The sequence below is a fragment of the Bactrocera dorsalis genome, chromosome 4, assembly GCF_023373825.1.
Source record: "Bactrocera dorsalis isolate Fly_Bdor chromosome 4, ASM2337382v1, whole genome shotgun sequence".
Lineage (NCBI taxonomy): Eukaryota > Metazoa > Arthropoda > Insecta > Diptera > Tephritidae > Bactrocera > Bactrocera dorsalis.
The window spans coordinates 27,543,212-27,567,932 of record NC_064306.1 but is presented as its reverse complement, the minus strand read 5'-3'; the positions used below and the strand labels follow the sequence as shown (position 1 = coordinate 27,567,932).

Genomic DNA, 24,721 nt, shown 5'->3' with positions numbered 1-24,721 from the left:
CTCTTTAAAACGTTGGCCACGGCTACGTCTTTTTCGATGACTTGTTCGAAATTATTTGTTCAGCGAAATGTACTCTCAATAAATAAATTGATTGATGTGATGTGTGGAAAGTGGCGCTATCTTGTTGAAACCTAATGATTCCACCGGCCCGTTGTTTTTTTCAGTATGAAATTTGAGTCAGTCCGAGAGGCTATTAAAAAAGTACCTTTACTTGGAAAGTACTGTTACTTTAAAAAGCATAGTTTTAAGAAATATTTGAAATTTTACCGTGAAGAAAATTGGTAGCTTGTGCCCGAGAACCCTTTGCTAATTATGAAATAACTCGAAAAGTATTTTTATACTCTCGCAACAAAGTTGCTAAGGAGAGTATTATAGTTTTGTTCACATAACGGTTGTTTGTTAGTCTTAAAACTAAAAGAGTCAGATATAGGGTTATATATACCAAAGTGATCAGGGTGACGAGTAGAGTTGAAACCCGGATGTCTGTCTGTCCGTCCGTGCAAGCTGTAACTTGAGTAAAAATTGAGATATCATAATGAAACTTGGTACACGTGTTCCTTGCCTCCATAAGAAAGTTAAGTTCGAAGATGGGCAAAATCGGCCCACTGCCACGCCCACAAAATGGCGGAAATCGAAAACCTATAAAGTGTCATAACTCAGCCATAAATAAAGATATTAAAGTGAAATATGGCAAAAAGGATCACATTAGGGAGGGGCTTATTTGGACCTAATTTTTTTGGAAAAGTGGGCGTGGCCCCGCCCCTACTAAGTTTTTTGTACATATCTCGGAAACTTCTATAGCTATGTCAACCAAACTCTATAGAGTCGTTTCCATCAGGCATTTCCGTATACAGTTCAAAAAGGGAAGAAATCGGATAATAACTACGCCCACCTACCATACAAAGGTTATGTTGAAAATCACTAAAAGTGCGTTAACCGACTAAAAAAAATCGTCAGAAACACAAAATTTTACGGAAGAAATGCCAGAAGGAAGTTGCATCCAGATTTTTTTTAAAAATTGAAAATGGGCGTGGCGTCGCCCACTTATGGACCAAAAACCATATCTCAGGAACTACTCCACCGATTTCAATGAAATTCGGTATATAATATTTTCTTAACACCCTGATGACATGTACGAAATATGGGTGAAATTGGTTCACAACCACGCCTTCTTCCAATATAACGCTATTTTGAATTCCATCTGATGCCTTCTCTGTATAATATATACATTAGGAACCAATGATGATAGCGGAATAAAACTTTACACAAATACGGTATTTGAGCTGAGGTATCCCTTGTGGAAAAATTTATAACTTTTCAAGGTCCCTGATATCGAACACGAAGAACTCAGTGCCTAACCTAACCTAATTTTTCACCGAAAATATCGGTAAATCTCTCAGAATTTAATTCTAATTAATTTTACAGCAAAATAAAAAAATATGTAAATGACGGATAATGAAATCTCGATTATCACTTTATCATGCGAGAGTATAAAATGTTCGGTGATACCCGAACTTAGCCCTTCCTTACTTGTTCGTATTAACTTCAAAATTTGGAAGAGTATTTATGACATATTACACTTTAAGAAGTTCTAAAATAATTTTTTTGAAACTTCTGACTACCCCTAACCCCTTACTTCTTATGAAACTTACTATGAAAACATATTTTCAAAAATCGCTGACTTACCAAATAACAGTTATGTACACATTTTTCACAAATTTTCGTACTAAACACCGAATACTTCATAGCTATACATATGTACCATGACCATGACTACTTAAAAAATACACATCTTGAATTTCACATCGTGTCTTAGTCTTCTTGCTTCTGGCATAAAAAGAACATATGTATGTATATAAGGAGCGTGTGTGTGTGTGGAAACGACTGAAACAATAAACAACATGCAATATTTGTCAGCAAATCAAATTTTAATATGCACATGAATGCAGTGATGCAAATGTGTCATAGTCTCTATGTAAGTACATATGCCTGAGCATGTGTGCGTGCATGTGTGAAAAGGTATAGTATATTACTCTCCATGGCAAAATAAAATCGGAAATTGTGCACAACTGATTGTCGAATTCGAACGAAATTTAATACACAGTCTACAAACACACATTCACACATTTAAACACACATACTTATGTACATACATACATACAATTGTGTACTTTTGATCAATACAATCAGTGGCACTTCCAGCACACTCCTCACACACAGGCACGATTGCTTGTTGGTGTGTTCATTTGTTTTGTGTCTGTGTGCTCATTTCTTGATAAGAACCTTTCGATGGAAATCAACAGCATTTTTGCATACCCCAAAGGACACATTTACACATGAAAGGTAATACACATGGACATGTACTCATACATACACACATACATATATTTATGTGAAGAAACGAATTGTAACTACGTGCTGTACGACAAAACGCCAAATAATCAAGCAAATAGCTGGGAGCTGGGAGTTGGTGGTTGGCCAAGTGGCAGAGCAAAGTATGTGTAATGCACACATACAAACATATAAACATTCGTGCACAACTTTGTTTGTTTGCATTGAGATCTTTGCAAAAGCCGAGCAGTCCGATTTGGCATGGCCGCTTGATTTTGTGCGACAAACTGATCAAAGGATCTCCAATGCTGCTGCGTCTTCTTCTGCTACTTTTCACTCACTTCCAAAAAATGGCGAAAAATTTTGGCACTTCAAGTGCGTGAGTGTTTGAGTAGGTGTGTGTGGAACGTTTAATTTTATTTTCAATAAAGAAATAGAAATGGCAATGACGAAAGAAAATAACAATAACAACGACATTGGCGTTGGCAATGGTGGCGTCGTCGCCGTCGACAGGCGACGGTTGTAGCAGCAATCAAAGTGGCAGCGGCAAATTCCTAGCGATTGGTCGACCGTTAACGCGACAACACGAGACACGACAAACGTAACAAAAGCCAAACAAGCCAAAGTCAATCACAATAAATGTATAAATATGTAGTTACATACAGACGTGCGGGGACTCGCCCACTCACTAAAATACACATCATAGACGCGTACGTAAATACCCCTTTGCGACATTGCGTCGTGCTGGAGAGGGTTGGGTCGTCATTGAGGAGTTACCGCGGAATTACTCACATATCCACATATATGTATTTGTACATATTTATATACATACGTATAATCCTTATGTGGTGAAAAGCTGCAAATGTGTTTGCTGAAAGATTCTATTCTTGCACAAATGAGTTTACTTTGAATTATAATAAAGGCAGTATATAACGGTTTTTTGTAAGTACAATATATATGTAGTATATGAATGTATATGGGAGGATGGAGTCATGTGTAGAAGTTCACGCAAGTGAGGAAAGTTCTCTGATTGCCATTCACTTGGGAGTGGTCAGAAACGATTCTTTTACATATGACTCAAGCAGCTCACGACTTCCGATCTTTGACCAATTATCCTCTGGGTAGCCTAAGAACGACCGTTTGAAGGCGAGCTAAAGGGAGAAGGCGAAACATCCCCTGCATAGGATTGTGCGCTGGGTTTGGGACCCGCCACGTAAAAAAAAACACTCCAGTGAATAGTCATAACCAGCCTCGGATGAGAGACCCCCCTTTTGATGACGACCATGGCAAACGAAATAAGGACTACGAATTGAGGGCATGCACCTGGAATGTCCGGTCCCTTAACTGGGAAGGTGCCACTGCCAGCTGGTTGATGTCCTCGTGAAAACAAAGGCTGACATCACCGCCGTCCAAGAAATGCGATGGACGGGACAAGGACAGAGACGAGTAGGTCCTTGTGACATTTACTACAGTGGCCATATAAAGGAGCGCAGGTTTGGTGTGGGATTCGTGGTGGGAGAGAGACTCCGTCGCCGAGTACTATCATTCACTCCGGTGAATGAACGTCTAGCCACAATCCGCATCAAAGCGAGGTTCTTCAACATATCGCTGATTTGCGCCCACGCCCCGACGGAAGAGAAGGACGATGTGACCAAAGATGCCTTTTACTACAGTGGCCATATAAAAGAGCGCGAATTCGCTGAATGGCAGTGAAATCTTAACAACAAAAAATGATGAACCCAATTCCCCAATCGATGACGATGGAGCAGACGTTCCATTGCCCGATCATGAAGAAGTTCGAATGGCAATTGCCCGCCTGAAAAACAACAAAGCGGCAGGGGCCGATGGATTGCCGGCCGAGCTATTCAAACTCGGCGGCGAAGAACTGATAAGGAGCATGCATCAGCTTCTTATGCATCAGCTTCTTTGCAAAATATGGTCGGATGAAAGCATGCCAAACGATTGGAATGTAAGTGTGCTCTGCCCAATCCACAAAAAGGGAGACCCCACAATCTGCGCCAACTACCGTGGGATAAGCCTCCTCAACATCGCATATAAGGTTCTGTCGAGCGTATTGTGTGAGAGATTAAAGCCCACCGTCAACAAACTGATTGGACCTTATCAGTGTGGCTTCAGACCTGGTAAATCAACAACCGACCAGATATTCACCATGCGCCAAATCTTGGAAAAGTCCGGAGAAAGGAGAATCGACACACACCACCTATTCGTCGATTTCAAAGCTGTTTTCGGCAGTACGAAAAGGAGCTGCCTTTATGCCGCGATGTCTGAATTTGGTATCCCCGCAAAACTAATACGGCTGAACTCAACAGAGAAGGTACCATCTTCTATAAGAGTGTATAACTGCTGGCGTATGCCGATGATATTGATATCATCGGCCTCAACACCCGCGCCGTTAGTTCTGCTTTCTCCAGACTGGACAAGGAAGCAAAAGAAATGGGTCTGGCAGTGAACGAGGGCAAGACGAAATATCTCCTGTCATCAAACAAACAGTCGTCGCACTCGCGACTTGGCACTCACGTCACTGTTGACAGTCATAACTTTGAAGTTGTAGATAATTTCGTCTATCTTGGAACCAGCGTAAACACCACCAACAATGTCAGCCTAGAAATCCAACGCAGGATAACTCTTGCCAACAGGTGCTACTTCGGACTAAGTAGGCAATTGAGAAGCAAAGTCCTCTCTCGACGAACAAAAACCAAACTCTACAAGTCACTCATAATACCCGTCCCGCTATATGGTGCAGAGTCGACGTTGCGAGTTTTCGAGAGAAAAGTTCTGCGAAAGATTTATGGTCCTTTGCGCGTTGGCCACGGCGAATATCGCATTCGATGGAACGATGAGCTGTACGAGATATACGACGACATTGACATAGTTCAGCGAATTAAAAGACAGCGGCTACGCTGGCTAGGTCATGTTGTCCGGATGGACGAAAACACTCCAGCTCTGAAAGTATTCGACGCAGTACCCGCCGCGGGAATCAGAGGAAGAGGAAGACCTCCACTCCGTTGGAAGGATCAAGTGGAGAAGGACCTGGCCTCGCTTGGAATATCCAATTGGCGCCACGTAGCGAAAAGAAGAAACGACTGGCGCGCGGTTGTTAACTCGGCTATAATCGCATAAGCGGTGTCTACGCCAATTAAGAAGAAGAAGATATGAATATATGTATATAACATATTGTACAAAAGGTATGCGCCCATACACCAACTGATCAAATTTGACTCGGACATGTGCCTACAAACCGATTCGATAAATATTTCTTTCCTGGTTGTTTCAACTTTTTTCATATTTGTGTGAAGTCTGATCTCCATATGTAAATGAATGTGTGTTTGGCAGGAATCACAGCTACGGAATCTTTTAAAACTGTTGCAGAGGTGCTCTGTGTAGTTTACTTTATGACGAAAAAAGTATTTGATTGACAAAAAGGTTGTGAAGTCACCGAAAATTTGATTCTATTCTCTTCAGTCATAACATTAATAACATAGAAAAAGTTAAAAATTGGATATAGTCATATTGGCGTTAGAGAGATAGCAAAAGATCTCAATATCTCTTATGGATCGACTCAAATTAATGTTTTGAGTATGAAGTGTGTTAATGCTGAACTCGTGCAAAAAGACCTCTTTTCAATCATAGCGATAATTAAGATTAAGGGTTTACTTTGGTTTCCTCGAAAAAATTTTTTTTTTTTTCAAAAATATATTTTATTAAAAATTTTTATTTTGACGATTTTTGAAAGAAAAATAGTTTAAACTCGGCCATTGCGACGCCATTCCCGGCGACCCAGGAAAAAGATGCGCTCGCGGTGGCATGGTTACTCCTTACAGGATCATCTAAAGTGAAAAAAAACGTATTTAACTTAAAATTTGGACGAATGAAAAAAAAAACTGTAAATTTGATTTTTGGTAGACATGTTTACAAAAAAATTCAAACTTCGCGACATTTTTTTTGTCAAATAGTTGTAACCGAAAGAGAAATCCTTCATTCAAGTCTTTAAGAATTGTATCTCAAAGACCTGTGTAAAATTTCAGGAAGATCGGTTGAGTAGTTCTCAAGAAATCCTACCAAGCGACTTCAAAAACACAGTGTCGAGAAAAACGCGTTTAAAGACTGAATACATAGCCCAAGCCTCGAGGGCATAAGTTCTTAAGGCTGTATATTCGAAACTATGACTCGGATCAACTTGAAAATTTAAGACAATATTTCAGATGTGTTGTAAAATAAAAAAAAAAATCGTTTTGTTGAAACCCGTAAACTCGTGTAACCTCTTAAAATTTTCGTTTTTGTTAGACCAGGTCAAATATGAGCAGTTGATTTGTTACTATGGTACAGATGGAAGTATAGGGTGATTTTTTAAGAGCTTGATAACTTTTTAAAAAAAAAAAAACGATAAAATTTTCAAAAATCTCATCGGTTCTTTATTTAAAACGTTAGATTGGTTCATGACATTTACTTTTTGAAGATAATTTCATTTAAATGTTGACCGCGGCTGCGCCTTAGGTGGTCCATTCGGAAAGTCCAATTTTGGGCAACTTTTTCGAGCATTTCGGCCGGAATAGCCCGAATTTCTTCGGAAATGTTGTCTTCCAAAGCTGGAATAGTTGCTGGCTTATTTCTGTAGACTTTAGACTTGACGTAGCCCCACAAAAAATAGTCTAAAGGCGTTAAATCGCATGATCTTGGTGGCCAACTTACGGGTCCATTTCTTGAGATGAATTGTTGTCCGAAGTTTTCCCTCAAAATGGCCATAGAATCGCGAGCTGTGTGGCATGTAGCGCCATCTTGTTGAAACCACATGTCAACCAAGTTCAGTTCTTCCATTTTTGGCAACAAAAAGTTTGTTAGCATCGAACGATAGCGATCGCCATTCACCGTAACGTTGCGTCCAACAGCATCTTTGAAAAAATACGGTCCAATGATTCCACCAGCGTACAAACCACACCAAACAGTGCATTTTTCGGGATGCATGGGCAGTTCTTGAACGGCTTCTGGTTGCTCTTCACCCAAAATGCGGCAATTTTGCTTATTTACGTAGCCATTCAACCAGAAATGAGCCTCATCGCTGAACAAAATTTGTCGATAAACACATTTCGAACCGAACACTGATTTTGGTAATAAAATTCAATGATTTGCAAGCGTTGCTCGTTAGTAAGTCTATTCATGATGAAATGTCAAAGCATACTGAGCATCTTTCTCTTTGACACCATGTCTGAAATCCCACGTGATCTGTCAAATACTAATGCATGAAAATCCTAACCTCAAAAAAATCACCCGTTAGTTTGGAAAATTATAATTTTTGTGTGAAATATATTGTTCTACATTGTATCATTTTCATCTCTGGAAGTTCTTTTAAATGTTTTCATTTTTATTAATTTTCGTTTCTTTCTAAAAAATCCTCTTTCTGATTTTTCGTTGTTCGCAGTATTTCCTCATTTCAATATCGTCTTCAAAGAGCCCACAATAGCAGAAACAGCCCTTGTTCATATTGTACTCTGCTATCAAATCATTAAGTCAAAGTCAAAGCCTTTCTTCGTTTAGTCTCTCTTAAACAGAAAACGTTTTTCCCTTCCTCCTGAAGTCGTTTCATAAGCAGTCGTCATGCATCTACATCGTAAGTTAAGGTGAGCTAAAGAGAGATATATTTGTATAGTGTTAGTTTCTTTACCATGAGAGGAGCTTATTTTTCCAGGGTAGGACTTTCTGACAGTATTAAGTCCAGGGTTAAATATTTATTTGAGCAGATATATCGTCGTATCTTCGTTCACCATCAGATCCAATTTATCCTATTGAGAAAGTGGTACTACTTCAACCGATTGAAGTGGAGTAATTTAGTTCTTCTTCTTTTATAAACTTGAACATGGTATATTAAGTTTCTGTTTTCTTTATTATGTAAACTTAATTCGACTTGAAGGTTGTTTATATCAAACCACGAGGCTAGAAAGAACTAAAAATAATTTAACGTTGTTTCATGTTTTCACTACTTATTCCAGGCTTTTCCTGTATTTTGCAGAATTGCTTTTAAAGATAGATTGGCACACATTACATAAATATGTATGAATACCTGTCTTATCAAAGAATGCATACGGCATATACCAGACTTCTTCTGCGTAGGTTCAATGCAAAAATTCGCATTTATTTCATTCTATTCATTAACTTAAAGCAAAGTTGATTAATACGCCACAATTTGTTTTACAGCTGAGAAAATTTCAAGTCTCGACAGTGTCTGGACGGCATTCATTTCATTACTAGGCTTCTAAAGTGATTTATCAAAGATATTTTTAACTGAAATTGATATTTTTGACACACACAGACATATTCATATATTTATTTAGTTTGTCGGTTATGGCGGTTACAGCGAGTAAATGTTGTCTATGAAATAAAAATTACAAAAATTTTAAACCACACGATATTTGCCATAAAATAATCCGCAAAAGAAACCAGTTAATTGAATTGAATGACGACTTTTTTAGAAGAAAGTAGAACAGGTAAAGGGAGCAGAAAAGTTAGTCAAGTTTGTTATAATGTTAAAACATATTTAGTTTTTGAAGTAACATTAAAATACAGTTGTGGATTTCGGAAGAGGTAGTATCTTTACCTCTTAGATGATGGAGCCATGCGAAGCCATGAAGTTCACGCAAGTGAGGAAAGCCTCTTATTACCATTCACGTGGGAGTGGCCAGAAACGACTCTTTTACACATGGCTTCAGCAGCTCACGACTTCCAGTGCTAGACTAAGTATCCAAAAAACATCCGTTTGAAGGCGAGCTAAAAAGGTTAGGTGGGTTTGAAAATTTCAAAAATTCGTTTTTTTTTGTTCATCTTATTCAATTCTACAATACCATTAGAATATTGTTCCACTTTTTTTGAAGTTGAACCGAGTAATAGTTTCGGAGATACAGCATTGAGAAATTGTGCGCTCGAGGTAAGATAGGCCAAGTGCACCGTCTTTAAACACGTTTTCTCGAAACTGTGTTTTTGAAATTGGTGCACACGATTTCTCGAGGATTTTTTGTTTCATTTCAACTTATCCAAGGCGAGAGCACTTTTTTGTGAGACACCCAGGGGGATAAGGTCTCAACGGCTAAATTTTCAACTATTTTATATAAAAGTTTCAGGAGAAATTGTTCAAATATGACAATTTGATTGAAATATATGATTGTTTATATTAAAAAAAATCGTAAAAACCCCTCACCAACTCCTAAAGTGAGAAGGTTTGGGCTCCGCTACGTAAAAAAAACCTCTTCATTGAAAAGAAGAAAACAGCCTCTGATGACAGACCCTCATTTTGATGACGACTGCTGTAACGTGTTGATATTACGATTTACGATTCTTTGTAGAATATGGTTGGACGAAAGCATGCCCGACGATTGGCATTTAAGTGTGCTCTGCCTCCTCAATATTGCGTCTCTATTGAACTGTGTGAGAAATTAAAGCCCACCGTCAACAAACCGATTGGAATTTGTCAGTGTGGCTTCAAGCTTCGAAAATCTAAACTGACCAGATAATCACCATGCGCTAAATATGGGAAACCACTCGTGAATAGATGATCGACACACACCACCTAATCGTCGATTACAAAGCTGCTTTTGACAGCTCGAAAAGGAACTGCCTTTATGCTATGTTTGAACTTGGTATTCCCGCAAAACTGACTGATATTACTTAACCAAAAGCTCCGTCAGGATCGGGACTGACCTTTCTGAGCCGGTCGAACGAGGTTTCAGATAGGGCGAGTCCAGTGCGTTCTTCAACATAACAATCGCGGTGTTAGTTCTGCTTTCTCAGGTTGGACTGAGTAGGCAATTGAGGAGTAAAATCCTCTCTCGACGAACAAGAACAAAACTCTATAAGTCACTCATTATTCCCGTCCTGCAATGTGGTGCAGAGTTTTCGAGAGACGTTTTCTGCGAAAGATTTATGGTGTTTATGCTTTGGTCACGGCGAATATCGCACTCGATGGATTGATGAGCTGTGCGTGACATACGACGCCATTGACATAGTCGTTCGAATGGACGAAAACACTCCAGCTTTAAAAGTATTCGACGCAGTATCCATCGGGGGAAGTAGAGATATTTCCAATTGGCGCCACCTTGCGAAAAAAAGTAACAACATGCACGCTGTTGTTAACTCGGCTATGACCTCGTAAGTAAGCGGTTAAAACGCCTGTAAAGAAGAAGAAGATAATTTGATGGCAAAGATAATAAATTTTGCCCCAATTCCAAACGACGTTTAGTTTTTTTTCTTAATTAAGAAAAATAGTAAAAATTAAAAAAATCGCGAAATCGAGAAATCGCACGACAAATTTTTCGCTTTCTGCCCAAGCGATAGTTAAGTTTTACATGAAGTAAATTTTTAAAGAGATTTAAGCAAAAAAAAATCGATTTTTTAAAGCTTCTTAAGCAGACTCCCCCTTTAAGCCTCAGTTTTGGAGATTTCATTTACCACTGAATTCTCTCCTAGATCACGGTGCAGGTCAGCAGATCTAACATACTATGGAACATTAACTAAAGTCCTTAGTTTAAAAGCGCTGAATGCTGGCAATACAGCTTTGACTTAAGCAGCCCCATAGTTAGGCTCCGTAGGCACAAACTGGCTTTAGAACTTCTTAACTAACAGCTTGTTTTGGATTAATAGTGGATTTCCTGCCAACTAGGTGGTAAAGTTTAGCAAATTTCATATCAAGCTCACTCATTTTCTTGAAATTCTATTTCCAGCGCAATAAAATTCTATTGTGTATATTTCAAGTATCATATTTTTATGCTTGGCTTAAGAACATGTAAGTCGATATTAAAATCGAATTAAGTTGTGCATGCCTGTAACCTTCCTTCATATCCATCAACATACCTAGACCATATATTTCCACAAATATCCCATTAGTTTAAACGTCATAAAACGTGCTTACTACAATAAGACGCTTAAATCGACAACGTTTTTTAATATCAAGGCATATTCCCATTCATATGTTGTTGTGCATGAATATGTGTTGGAATTTTTATTCACTTACTTACATTGCTTTCAGAAAAGTGCCGCCGACTTTTACTGACAACTTTCGCGGAATTCACGTCCATTAAATCGGTTATTTCAGGCTTTTATTTGGAGCATACAATACAAATACGAATGCAATCAGATTTTTGCGCAATGAAAAATCATTTCACATATGATTGTTTGTATATAAAGTATATACGCACCCTGTAGGAAATTGCACTAGGTGAAAAGTTATAACGGTAGTATTAAGATATTAGACTGTTCTACGGTACTACGTATATAAAACACTTCGCGTATTCCCTTCTTTCAGCATCCTTACCAAAAATATATGAAAAATTATTCAGAAAGTTCTAAGGTTTTAATAAAAATCTAATGTGGAGATATCTAGTTTTTTTTTATTGTAGGTAAACATAAAGCGCCTTATTTATCGTGTAAAATATGTTGACAAATTTTCGGACTCGAAGAGCAAATATGAGTACCAAGTTAAATTATCTCCACAATCATCTGGATAAGTTTTCGGATAATTTAGGTAATTATAGTGAGGAACAGAGAGAGAGCGGTTCCACCAGGATCTGAAATCCATGGTAGAAAGGCATGAAGTTGATGGGATCGTTAGAGGATGGCAGGTTGGAGCTGGGCCTTCAAAAAATATTATCGACTGGAAAATTATGAAAGAAAATCTCGTACATAAAAGGCATTTTATGAAATATGGTTTTTGTCATAATTTTTGAAATTTGTCTCTCTGTTTAGTTCACAATGAAAATAAAGATGTAAAAATACATGAGAACAAATTTTAACAAATTTTTGATATTTTAAGACTTAGCAAATATATAGTACAAATATATATCCAAAATCGATCTTGATGTAATGCTAGACGCGAGAGACAAAGTCCACATTGGGAAAATGTTCGAAAAAGCTGCCAGTGTAAATGCGGCCTTATCCAGAATCATGTTAGCCAGTCAATTTTAATGTATGCCGCGCCTGTATGGGGACCAGCATTAATGCAAAAATATATGCGAAAATGGCAAGGGTGTCTCATGAAGCCGGTAACATTATATCTGTGTTAATGACGCCAGACATAATAGCTCGAGAACTGAAGCGGATCTATCACAAAACCAAAATTATAGGCAGGAAACTGACAATGGGAGAGCGTAAAGAGGTCTACAAATAAGCATAGAGGAATGGTAAAATGGATTCACCGATTAATCGGAAATGTACAAGCATGACTGGAACGAGATAGATTTTTACGTGACACAGTTTCTAAAAGACACGGATATTTCTGTGGTAGCAACAGCGAAAATGCAAATAAATTTTTCTACTTTCCGAGATTTACAACAGAACGGCTGGATCTGAAGATGGAAGTGGCTGAGAAGGAGACAAGTATGGTATACCAATTAGAGGACGACAGCTCTGATACTGCTTAGCGGCGGTCCCGCAAAGCCTTTCCATAAAGCTAAAGATGACGGAGTTAAGGGATAAGTACGTAGACGTACTGTTTCGCAAGTCCAATATGGTAAGATAATACTTATTAGTCGTGGTCCCGAAAGAGTTGCACCTTTAGCGAACAGTACGAATCGTGCATACTGCATACCACTAAGTATCAGTATCTATGGAAGATTCTCTCTTCGGAAATCTATATATATATCCAAAATCGGTCTTGTGCCTTGGGCAATAAAACACCAGGGTATGCCAGTATTATTTACAGTATTCCCAACACAGATATTAAACAAAATTCAAAAAATCAGTTTTTATGCAAAGTTTGCTATCGAAAGAACCTGAGAAAGATTTGGCGAATTTATTTCCAATGTTAGAAAAAGTAATATTTGATTTGCGAACATGTGGATAGCTGTTGTTCTGTAAAATTCTGCAAATAATTTTGAGTACACTACTTATATTCTAGAAGTGTTAAAAATCCAGTTTCGTTGCGGGTATATATGTTTTAGGTACTGTTAGATATTAGATGGAGTTCGTTATCGTTTCAATTTCAACATAATAAGTAAATCCCGAAGAAATGTCTGTCACATCACTGCATTCACTCATAGTGCATTGAGGAAGCTTAAAACCCGTACTTGCGATAATCAAGACGACGTCGTTATGATAAAAAATGAAATTCTTCTGCAATTGTTTCGCATTTAAATATTGTCTCTTCGCAAGCTCGCAAAACTGAACCCATTTTTTGCATTTGAACCTTCAGTCTGAAGTGGTGAAATGTATTTAGTCCATTTCCTGAGACCTGCAACCATTTTTAAATCAATTAGTTTGACTGTACCATCACATTAAGTTTCCTCCATGGAAGCATATTGAACTTAAATATACTTTATCTAATCGCTGTATAAGAAGTAAGAAGAAGCATTTCTCTAATCTGTTTAAACGAGTTAAGGAGAAGTAAACAAATTAATGAATACTATATGTTGGAATTTGTAATTTGAGATGATGTAATTAGCACCTAACTATGAGTATCATATCTGAGCAATAATAGAGCTGCAAGTTTTGATGGATTGCCAGCTGAGCTATACAAAATCGGTAGCGATAAGCTGGTAGGGATCGTATGTTAACTTATAAGGAAAGTATGTTCAGACAAAGAGAAGAATGTGTCGTTTCATCATAAATTAATTTTAATGAAGAGCGGCTTAACTGGAAGCAACGTCCGATGGAAATCAAAGACTGCAGTACTGAAAGAATTTAACGCGGTATCAGCAGATGAGCTAAGAAGCTCAGCACTGTGTTGAAAAGTATAAGACAGATGGACTTGGGTTCGCTTTTTTCTCAGGAAAACTTTACAGGTTGAAATCTATAAAATTCGGCTGTTTAATATCAGCTCTTTAATATCTCCGAGGCATCAATATAACATAAAGGGGTTAAAGGTAGTCAGAGGCACGAAAAAATGAGAATTTTCAGTATTTTTTTGCTAGTATTAAATCGTGTTATTTTACAAAAGTAGTAATATGGCATTATTATAGAATGTGTTGACTTGAAGTTTAGAAAATTTCAAAAAAAAAATTCAATTTCCAAAGTTATAGTTGATCCTGTTCCAAAACAAGGTACTTGCGGTGACAAGCATAAGTTCTTGGAGATTCATCTAAAATCAATCGGACAAAAAAAAATTAGTTTTATAAATAAATAAACTCGGACCTGATCGAAAGATGTTTTGTTTTCAAAAAAAAAAAACACAAAATGGTAGTCTCAGACATTTTTTTTCTAAATTTTTAGGAAAAATTAACAGTTAATGGTCTTAAAAAATCGAAATTTTTGAAAAAATAAAAATCCTTCGATCAGGCCCGAATTTTTTATGTATTCTAAAAGCTGTATAAATTTCATTAAAATCTACTGAGCGGTTTTCGAGTTACAGTTGTCACCAGTTCAAAAACCATAGTTTTGAGAAAAACGCGTTTAAAGTTTCACACTAGCGCTAGCGAAGTGCCCGAGCTCTCTTTGTTATTTGTCGAATAACTCAAAAACTAATTATCGGATCAACGTGAAATGAATGAAGTCAGAGAATATTTTTAAGATATCACACTTAACGAAAATGCAAAATATATATTTTTTTTAATTCTGACTACCCCTAACCCCTTAAGTCATAACATACAAGATGTGGGAAAAGTCCGGTCATCCACTTAGCGAAGTTTTTCCCTCAAGTGTTCACGATTTTCCTTTAGGCCACAAATCCGTAAATCCACGTATGCAGACCATCCTCAATGAATATTGAAAATCTTGTGCCTACGCGCACTATAAGTACGAATAAGTATATCGCCGCGGAGCTTCATCATCATCAGTAGCAGTGGTAGCAAAGGCAACAGCAGCGGCAATAAAGAGCAAAGCACGACTGCCAGTTGCATTCATAACTTTTGCAATTACTAAATGCAACGCGATGCAATATGTCACGACGATAACGCGGATGGCGACGGCCGTCGGCACATCCGCTTTCCGCTGCAGCTGTACGATGCGTCGGTACGGCCAACTTGCGACCAACAACACACGTACGCTCCTGCGGATATGCAGTCGAAGTCTGCCAATTTGTGAAATTGAATTTCCACTCCTCAACTCGCAACTCACAACTATGAGCGACTTCGATGTACGTCGGCGTGCGGCCATGAGCGGTGGAGTGTGGCGTATGGAAGGCGACGAAAAGTTTCGCGCTCTGCTACCAATGTCGGCGGCTCGACCAATTGTCAACCAAGCGACAGGCGAACGGAAAAGCAATGAGCAGAAGTGTTTCGCCGCAGGGGGAGTGGTGGAAGGTGGGCGAAATGTAGGCTGTGCCGTAGTAAATGTACGGTGGTTGTGCGTGTGTGCTTACAGCTGGATGCTTTGTTTGTGTAGCGCATGTTGTTGGCTGTCAAATATTTTTTCAAGACACTCTGTGTGTGTGTGGGTGTGTTTGTGTGTGTATAAACATGTGAAACATTGGTCGTAAATATTAAAAAATGGTGGCAGAATAACAGAAAATTTGCAGTGAACGAAAAGCGACTGCAACATATACCGTTAAGAAATTTCAAATAGTTACCGCTCATTGCTCATTCAACGAAGTGAATCGGTGACAATGTTCGCTGAGTGATTTCGTTCCTATACACTTACTTCCAAACAATGATATTTGTATATATAGTAGTTCTTCTGGAGGTATACCTTCTGCGAATCCACAAATTCACATCAGCGAAGTTGGAGAATTTTAATGTTGAAATGAACTCAATAGTGAAAAATATTTAATAATTTATTAATATTTATGTTGCCGAATTTCAAGTAATCCCCTCTAGAAGTAAATATTACATTTATGCTAACAATTACTCCAGTTCTCGAAACACTTTTCTTAAGCATTTTTTGGGATCTATTCGATCGACTGAAAACGGGTTCCACGGGGCAGCATGGTGCATTATCTTCGTGTAAAATCCATAAATAGTTCTTTCACAATTTTGACCGTATTCGACGGAGATTATCATGCAAACACCTCAATATGACCAAATATAACTCCTTATTTTCCAAAGAGAAAAAAAGACGTTTCAAAGCTAAAATACTATTCATCAAAACCATTCGAACGAAGTCGTGATATATAAGTGTGAAGTTTGACCTCCAAGTGCCAATCAGTTTGCATTTGACAGCGGTTTTACATAAAGTTTATAATGACAATTTTTGCCATGGGGGGAAATTAAACTACGAGTCTGCATGAAATCTTAAGTTTTTAATTAAATCATTATTTAGTTTTCAGCTTCACAAATTATTGAACATTTACTAAGCACCGCACTTTACTTTTAGGTACAATACATCAATTCATTTTACGGGCATTTTTTACTTATTTACTCGATTATTTAATTTTTTATTGAATTAGCGAAAAAAGCACAAACTAATATTGTTCATGTATGCATAGGTGTATATATAATTTTATGTTTCATGTACATTCAAATATAATTTTTACTTATTTATTTAGCAAAAATACACTTAATATTATTGTATATATGTAGGTAAAGTGGAATATTGAGATACAGAATTTTTTAGAAATACATTTCAATCAACGCAATAGATCGGCTCACTTAGAAGTATCTCATAACTTCGGTGTTGTTTAATAATTTTTCAAATCTCTTTTATGAACGTACAACAGTGACTTCACATAAGCACTTATAAATTTAATCAAATTATGATTTTGGTGTAAAACGCAAGAGTTATAGGAAAAAATGAAATGTTATAAACGCCATTGGATAAAACGGATAGAAGCCAAACACCAAACGGCTCGATTATTTTTATATAAAAAAGGACCGGAGGGTGCCAAAAATGCACAATTCAAAAAATGGTTTTAAAAAGACGGTGTGGGCGCGTGTGTAGCGGCGAACTTGACTTCTCGAACTGCGTAGAACAAAAAACGGCACAGCGTCACCTTCTCGTTGGTATAAGATGAAAAATGGAACAAAAACAGTTTGGTGTGGAGATGATCAATGATGCCCTGTTTTTCTAATTAACGCGTTGATGTGGAGAGTGTTGTATTCACTGGTCAGTGATGCCCTGTTCTTTTCCGAATAAACATGTCGATGTGGAGAGTGTTGTATTCACTGATCGGTGATGCCCTTTAGTTGAATTAGTTCGGGTGACTGGAGCTCATCTCAACAATCATGAATAGTTGAAAATGTTTCTAGGGCGTTTTGGAGAGTTTGAGTGTAGCGAAATAGGGATAGGAAAGTCGACTCTGACTTTAGTCAAAAATCGATCTTTTAATAGAAATAATCGACTTTTTAGGATCGATTCGATCCTCTGTCTTGAATCGATTAAAATCGACTTTTACGCGATGACTTCGACAATGGACCGAATTAAGATAAGACCTGCACCAAGTAACTATAGTTGTTTCAATTTTATCGCAAAATACGTATAAGAGCAAGAAAGAGAACCTACGTAACTTTACACAGCTTCCTACTGTACTCATGAAAACGTACACTATCCTATAGGCATTAATGTTCCCCAGTGTACTTAAAGGGTGATTTTTTTAAGAGCTTGATAACTTTTTTTAAAAAAAAACGCATAAAATTTGCAAAATCTCATCGGTTCTTTATTTGAAACGTTAGATTGGTTCATGACATTTACTTTTTGAAGATAATTTCATTTAAATGTTGACCGCGGCTGCGTCTTAGGTGGTCCATTCGGAAAGTCCAATTTTGGGCAACTTTTTCGAGCATTTCGGCCGGAATAGCCCGAATTTCTTCGGAAATGTTGTCTTCCAAAGCTGGAATAGTTGCTGGCTTATTTCTGTAGACTTTAGACTTGACGTAGCCTCACAAAAAATAGTCTAAAGGCGTTAAATCGCATGATCTTGGTGGCCAACTTACGGGTCCATTTCTTGAGATGAATTGTTGTCCGAAGTTTTCCCTCAAAATGGCCATAGAATCGCGAGCTGTGTGGCATGTAGCGCCATCTTGTTGAAACCACATGTCAACCAAGTTCAGTTCTTCTATTTTTGGCAACAAAAAGTTTGTTAGCATCGAACGATAGCGATCGCCATTCACCGTAACGTTGCGTCCAACAGCATCTTTGAAAAAATACGGTCCAATGATTCCACCAGCGTACAAACTACACCAAACAGTGCATTTTTCGGGATGCATGGGCAGTTCTTGAACGGCTTCTGGTTGCTCTTCACCCCAAATGCGGCAATTTTGCTTATTTACGTAGCCATTCAACCAGAAATGAGCCTCATCGCTGAACAAAATTTGTCCGAAAAAAAAAAAAAAACCGAACACTGATTTTGGTAATAAAATTCAATGATTTGCAAGCGTTGCTCGTTAGTAAGTCTATTCATGATGAAATGTCAAAGCATACTGAGCATCTTTCTCTTTGACACCATGTCTGAAATCCCACGTGATCTGTCAAATACTAATGCATGAAAATCCTAACCTCAAAAAAATCACCCGTTAGTATCTGATGGTAATATAGTTGGTAAAATTTTTACTTCTCGTTTTACTTTTAAAAGCACTATAAAAAGTACCAATCGAAGCGTTTCTTTATAAATAGCCTCCTTCTGATATTCTGATTGGTCTATAACATTATTATGTTTATATTGTCGCCGGTATCCTTGGCAACCATTTCAAATAAGGCGACTTAAGTCTAATTCATGCATATTAATATTCCGACTTTAAAATTAATCATAACAATCATTGTTTAATTGATATGTCTATCTTTTTAATATACGGTACATAATATTTAAAAGTATATAGTATTGAATAATTCTTTATCATTGGCTCCTAGTTTGATATGGGCCTATTGCACAAAAGTTAACAATGGCAGTAAAGTTAAGTGTAATTTATGTCATAAAGAGTTTATATTTAATAAAAGCACATCAACAATGATGAAGCACTTACAATGTGCTCACAAGATTGCTCCTCCGTCAAGTAATGAAAAACAAACTCAGAAAAGATTGAATGATAGTCACAATGATTTCGAAGTTCAGCCTAAAAAAGTAAGTGCTTTTGAAGAACATTTTAAAGTTTGTGCATAAACTATTCCTCGCCACAGGCAATTTGATTTTTTATATCGATACTAACTTAATCATGTTTGTTCTAAGGCTTTAGTCGCTGTCGAATCATCTGTTCCATCGGTTGCTTTGGTACCTCAAACTAAATCATCTGTTCAAGAAAATACCACAGTACAATCTCATGTCCAATGTTGTATGAACAATGCTAATTCTTTTTCATGTAGTAGTGACTTAAATTAGAAAACGAAGTTGATCTTATTAATTTCTTCTATCATACATTTTTATTGTTTCCTAGCTGGTGGATATAGACATGATGAAGCTACCACAGCTCTTTTACGAATGATCGCAGTTGATAATATGCCTCTGTGTACCACAGAAAGACCAGGATTCAGAAAATTTATTAAAACACTACAACTATTGCTATGAGTCGTAAATATCAAGATTTGTCGAATAAAATAAAACTTGAACTGCGACAGACTGAATCTGTGTGTCTTACTACTGATATCTGGACTCACCAACACACAATGAAAAACTATCTTGGCTTAACAGTTCACTATCTGAAAGGTCAGTTACTGATTCTATTTTCAAAAATCGTTACATTCAGTTTTAACTTCAAATATCTAACTTTATTGACCTTGACCTTTCTTCACAGAAACTGAGATGAAGACTGTTGAGCTGGGCGCTCATCTCATGGAAGAGAGGAAAACAATAGAAAATTTGAGCTTGAAATTAAGAAATATATGCTATGACTGGGGTCTTGATGATAATAAAATAGCAGAATTCGTTTCAGACGGGGGCGCAAACATCAAAGGAGCTATTAAAAGTGAGTTCGGCGATGGGAAACACATTTCGTGTTTTGGACATGTAATAAATAATATTGGTCAGTGCCTTATCGAAGTTAATATTACTCCACCTGCATCTGAATCTCAAAATCAAGTTTCCGACTTACCCGTTGATGAAAATGATGCTATTGACAATCTTGAAGACTTAATTATAGATCATACTGAGCAATTGTCATTGCGTGAGCTATTGTCAAAAGTTAAAAAAAATTTCACATTCTTTCGACAAAGTGAAAGAGCGACTACAGAGCTGCTGAAATTACAGAAGGACAAGCCTGAAAATTCTCGTCTGAAATTAATTCAGGAAGTGCGAACGAGATTTATTGATTTTATATTTTACAGAAGATTGAAGAGTTAACGCCAGAAACTTTAATTGGGCTACATTTGAAAAATAGAATGGTTCACGACATCCAAACAAAATACGGCAATATTGAGCCTGTAAAACTGTACGCTTGTGCAACATTGATTGATCCTCGTTATAAAAAGTTTGGTTTTCAAAGTATTCGGGATTCTGCACAAGCGGTAACTAATGTCGGTAGGTTGATTATGCAAACATTATTTGATTATTTCTATGGTTTAGTTTAATATTAATTTAATTTTTGTGTAGCTGATCTTGTCAAGACAGAACGAAAATTAGCATTGGCAACAACAGCAACGGTGGCAAATATTGACCCTCAAGATGAGATATTAGCTATTCAAGGTCCGGAATCTCAGAAAACGAACGATGACAATGATGATATATGGTCTTATTTTGATAACAATGTGAGTTGTAGTTCCGATCTTGCAGATTCTGATGAGGCTGGAGGATTACCAATACAATTACGACAATATTTGACACGCCCGGCTGTCAATCGGAAACAAAATCCTAATCCGTTCAATGTGTGGGAAAGTATGAAATTTGAATATCCGTATCTATGGATTGTAGCTGAAAAGTACTTGCCAATAGCTGCAACGTCTGTACCCTATGAGCGATTATTTTCACATACAGGACCTATCGCAAATCAGTTGAGGAGTCGCTTATCACCTCAACATCTTAATGAACTAATATTTTTAAGATCAATCGGCGAAGAAATGTGGTTTTCGTTATTTATTTTTAAGTTTTTTGTTTTTTAATTAAAAAAAGCAATTTTATTATCCAATACCAAATTGTATGCAATAAAATCATAAAATACTGTTTATAATATGTTAAAAACTTAAAAAATATGATTGTACGTTCATAATTTAATAAAATATTGATATATCTAACCAATTTCGTGTAAGAGTTGCTTAATTTATAAAAAGTCGACTTAAGTCACAAAATTAATCGACTTCCAGAATCGAAAAACTAGAAGTCGATTCCAAAGTCAAAAATCGATTCCGCTCGCGCTCTTTCCATCCCTATAGCGAAACACTCGGGGATGGTCGCGAAGTTATCGAAAAGTTGCCTCATGCGAGTAGTGCGAGCCGTTCATCCTCCACTGTTAAAGACAAAAGCTTTGAATAAATGAAAGAAACCGTGCTTCAAAATAATCGTTTTGGCCTCAGAAAGATAAAAGTCAATCTTAACATCTATTATGGAATGATTCAACACATTTCGGTTAATGTTTAGCATTGACATACTTTGCATGACTCCTACTAATCTACCGACGTTGGGTAGAGGTCGTAAAAGAGATGCTTGAGAACGTAATTGAGGACCCTACATTCCTCAAGCGCATCATTACTGCTTACGAGTTGTAATTTTATGAATCTGGCGAATCGCGCACCAAATATCGCTAAAAAATTAGCCGAAAGCGGAAAATCAAAATTTGCTAATGCCGTTTCTTTTAATAAATGTATAGAAAATCGGATTAATCGTTGGCGTACTTATATTAGCTCTGGAGCTTATCTAGTACGCGATAATAAAAATTTGTATTATTCTTGTTTGGTTATGTCAGTCCGGATCAAATTTTATGAGCTGGTATTAAAGGATAAACTACTGACAAGAGTACGTTTTGACATTTGACTCGAAGAAATCAACTTATTGATATCGTTAGATAAAGCCGAGCATGCGCGAAGGATACAAATCGTTGGAGTACATTTTCAACAAGGCTCCCATCTGTTCTTAACTGGAAACATAGTGTAATTTTTACTACTTATTGGTCTCGTGAAACTCGAGAGTGACACTTTCAAAGTTTCTTAGAAAAAATAAACTCATGTGCACTCCACTTTAGAGAGTGCAATAAGTTATGCGTCCAACTCGGTTGCTAAATGCTTTTTTCCACTAAATTGAAATATTGCAGTATCGCTACACTTCCTCACTTCTCTATTTTCCCCATAATATGCCACTTCTGAGTGACAGCTTCTGGTAAACGCTTAATTAATATGTCTATCTAGAGTTAGGTGAGAGCAGACAAATATATATATTCACGTCAGCACAGTTAGAATATGTGCGTATAAAAGTAGCATATGTATGAGTATTCTCTGGGTGTACGTGTTGGCAGACGAGCTGGAAAGTGTGCCACTTTTATGTGGCAAAGAAGAGAAGGCGGCAAAATAGAAAATGACCACGATTGCGACGACGCTATGAATGTTTTCGTGATGCTGCAATTGTTGGTGCTGCTACTGCTGTCGCTATTGTTGTTGTTGTACATCAACTGTACAATTGCAGCCAGTGCAGCGCGTAGCGCATTGATGTGTGCGTGTTGATTTGCTGATTTTGCGTTTACATTTCTAATGGGTGTTGGCATTGACAACACATTTCCTCCACTTCTCGCTGCCACAGCTGCTCCCACATCACTTACACACATACCACACATACACACGCCCAGCAAGTAAGTATGGCTGGGCATACGTATGTAAAACTCTGCGACTCATTTGTCCTTGCGTTGCGTTGCATTGCGTTAGATTGCGTGTTGGAGGCATTGCATCATGCGATTACAGTGATTATTGTTTTTGATGTTGCATTCAGCATTCAATGTTGCATTGCATAAGTGTGCGTGCATTTTCGTGCTTTAATTGCAATCTCTCAGTCTCGCTACAAATGCTTTTTCTGTCATTTTGCCGCGTACGACATGGCGTATGATGAACATCAAATGCCTGCAACCCAATTGAAGTGCATCTGTTCATATGTATGTGTGGAACTAGTCGTTACCGTAATTAGTGTACTAATGCTCTTACTGCGCACAGACATTTAAGGAAAAAATTTAATATTTCGACTGCCAGAAATTGAAAAATGTCGCTGCTGGAGCTTTAAAATTATGTATATCTAACCTTAAAGCTTCAAACATCACTTTATCGCAAGTAAAAATAAAAACAATCCTTCTTTAAGGAACACTGGGCTTACATTCATATGTGAATGCTTCAAAAATATGTACAGCCTTAACTCGATTGATTCTAATACCCGTGGATCAAAGCTAAATAGGCTATTGGCTGCAGTTTTGAAGTCTGTCGCTATATATTAAGTACGGAAGAAAGCACTAGAAATAAGATCTTACTAACGTCGTCGTTTTTCTATTTATGCTTTCAGGGTATGTTCTTATCATAGTATCTGAAAATGCTGCTCTTGTAGTCGCGTGGTTCCATAATTAGGAAACGGTGAAAAGCTGGTAAAGGCGATGAAAAGTCAGTTGTTGTTGTTGTAGTGAAAGAATTTTGTCGAGTTGAGAGTCCTTGGCTGGATAAAAATCCAGGTCCGTTCCGGCTACGTAGACCCGACTGTCGTGGAAACGGATGAAAAGTCAGTCGAAATGAACTGTGGACATTCGCAGTGATTCTCAACATTGAGTCACGGCTAAAAAGACCGGAAGAGGTTGATTTTTACTCAACCTCAATTGTTAGAGGACATGGCTGCTTGAAAACATATTAGAAACGATTTAAATACTGAAGTGATGATATACGCGACGTTTGTGGAGACGCTATATTGTATAATTGAGAATGTAGATATAGTATACGTTGTTCCACTGTTCGCAAAATGCGCACAAAAAGTGATACTTTACGAATACATTTGGTATAGACCCAACTGGTGAAAACGTATTAGACCAAACAGGGGAATTTAAAAATAAGTGGAATGCAGTGTGCCAAATAGCTGTAAAAATCATGAAAACCTAAAGAAACGAGAGTAGGAGCAGAGAGGAGAAATATAAAATTAAATGGACCACCGTGACGTGGACCAAAACAAACGCATACAAAATGTCTAGAATATATCGCTCATTTGCTGCAAGACCGGCATAAATCGAAAAACGTAATTTTTGAGTTATTGCTGCAGAATTGTTCGTTATATCATACTTCATGTTGAGTGAAAAATTCATATGAATACCTCTTATATGCTCCGCTTGAGAAGAGGTGTAAGGTTGGAGTCACCGTGTAAGGTTGTAGTCAGTTGAAAACTTTAAACGCGTTTTCTGAAGAATCGATTTTTTTGACTTATGCCGGTCTTTCAGCAAAAGAGCGATATGGGAAGGCTTAAAGCTTCAAACATCATTTGGCGGCAAACATTGTCGTCAAATACAGAGACGTGCAGAGGTGGAGTCAAGTAAATGTAACATCTCACTGATTGCACGAATGAACGGTATTTTCGATTAAAAGTCAGACAAGGGTACTTTAGTTCATTTAATCGATATCTGGGGGCTTGAAAAGTTCTAGTCTGAGATAATTT

General features: G+C 37.4%; 1 protein-coding gene across 1 annotated transcript; it reads left to right on the top strand.

Moving 5' to 3' along the window:
* The first annotated feature begins 15,385 nt into the window (after positions 1-15,385).
* Positions 15,386-19,696, top strand: LOC125778260 (uncharacterized). Its single transcript, XM_049455005.1, has 4 exons — positions 15,386-15,566; positions 19,014-19,255; positions 19,361-19,490; positions 19,566-19,696. Exons 1-4 carry the CDS (start codon positions 15,386-15,388, stop codon positions 19,694-19,696), a joined length of 684 nt encoding a protein of 227 aa, XP_049310962.1.
* Positions 19,697-24,721: the final 5,025 nt, after the last annotated feature.

What these genes read in the sequence shown, in the direction of transcription:
- LOC125778260 (XM_049455005.1), top strand. Translation starts at nt 15,386, where the DNA reads ATGAGCGACTTCGATGTACGTCGGCGTGCGGCCATGAGCGGTGGAGTG. An exon ending in CGCAGGGGGAGTGGTGGAAG is followed by an intron (nt 15,567 to 19,013) that starts GTGGGCGAAATG and finishes AAAAGTATATAG; the next exon opens with TATTGAATAATTCTTTATCA. An exon ending in TCGAAGTTCAGCCTAAAAAA is followed by an intron (nt 19,256 to 19,360) that starts GTAAGTGCTTTT and finishes GTTTGTTCTAAG; the next exon opens with GCTTTAGTCGCTGTCGAATC.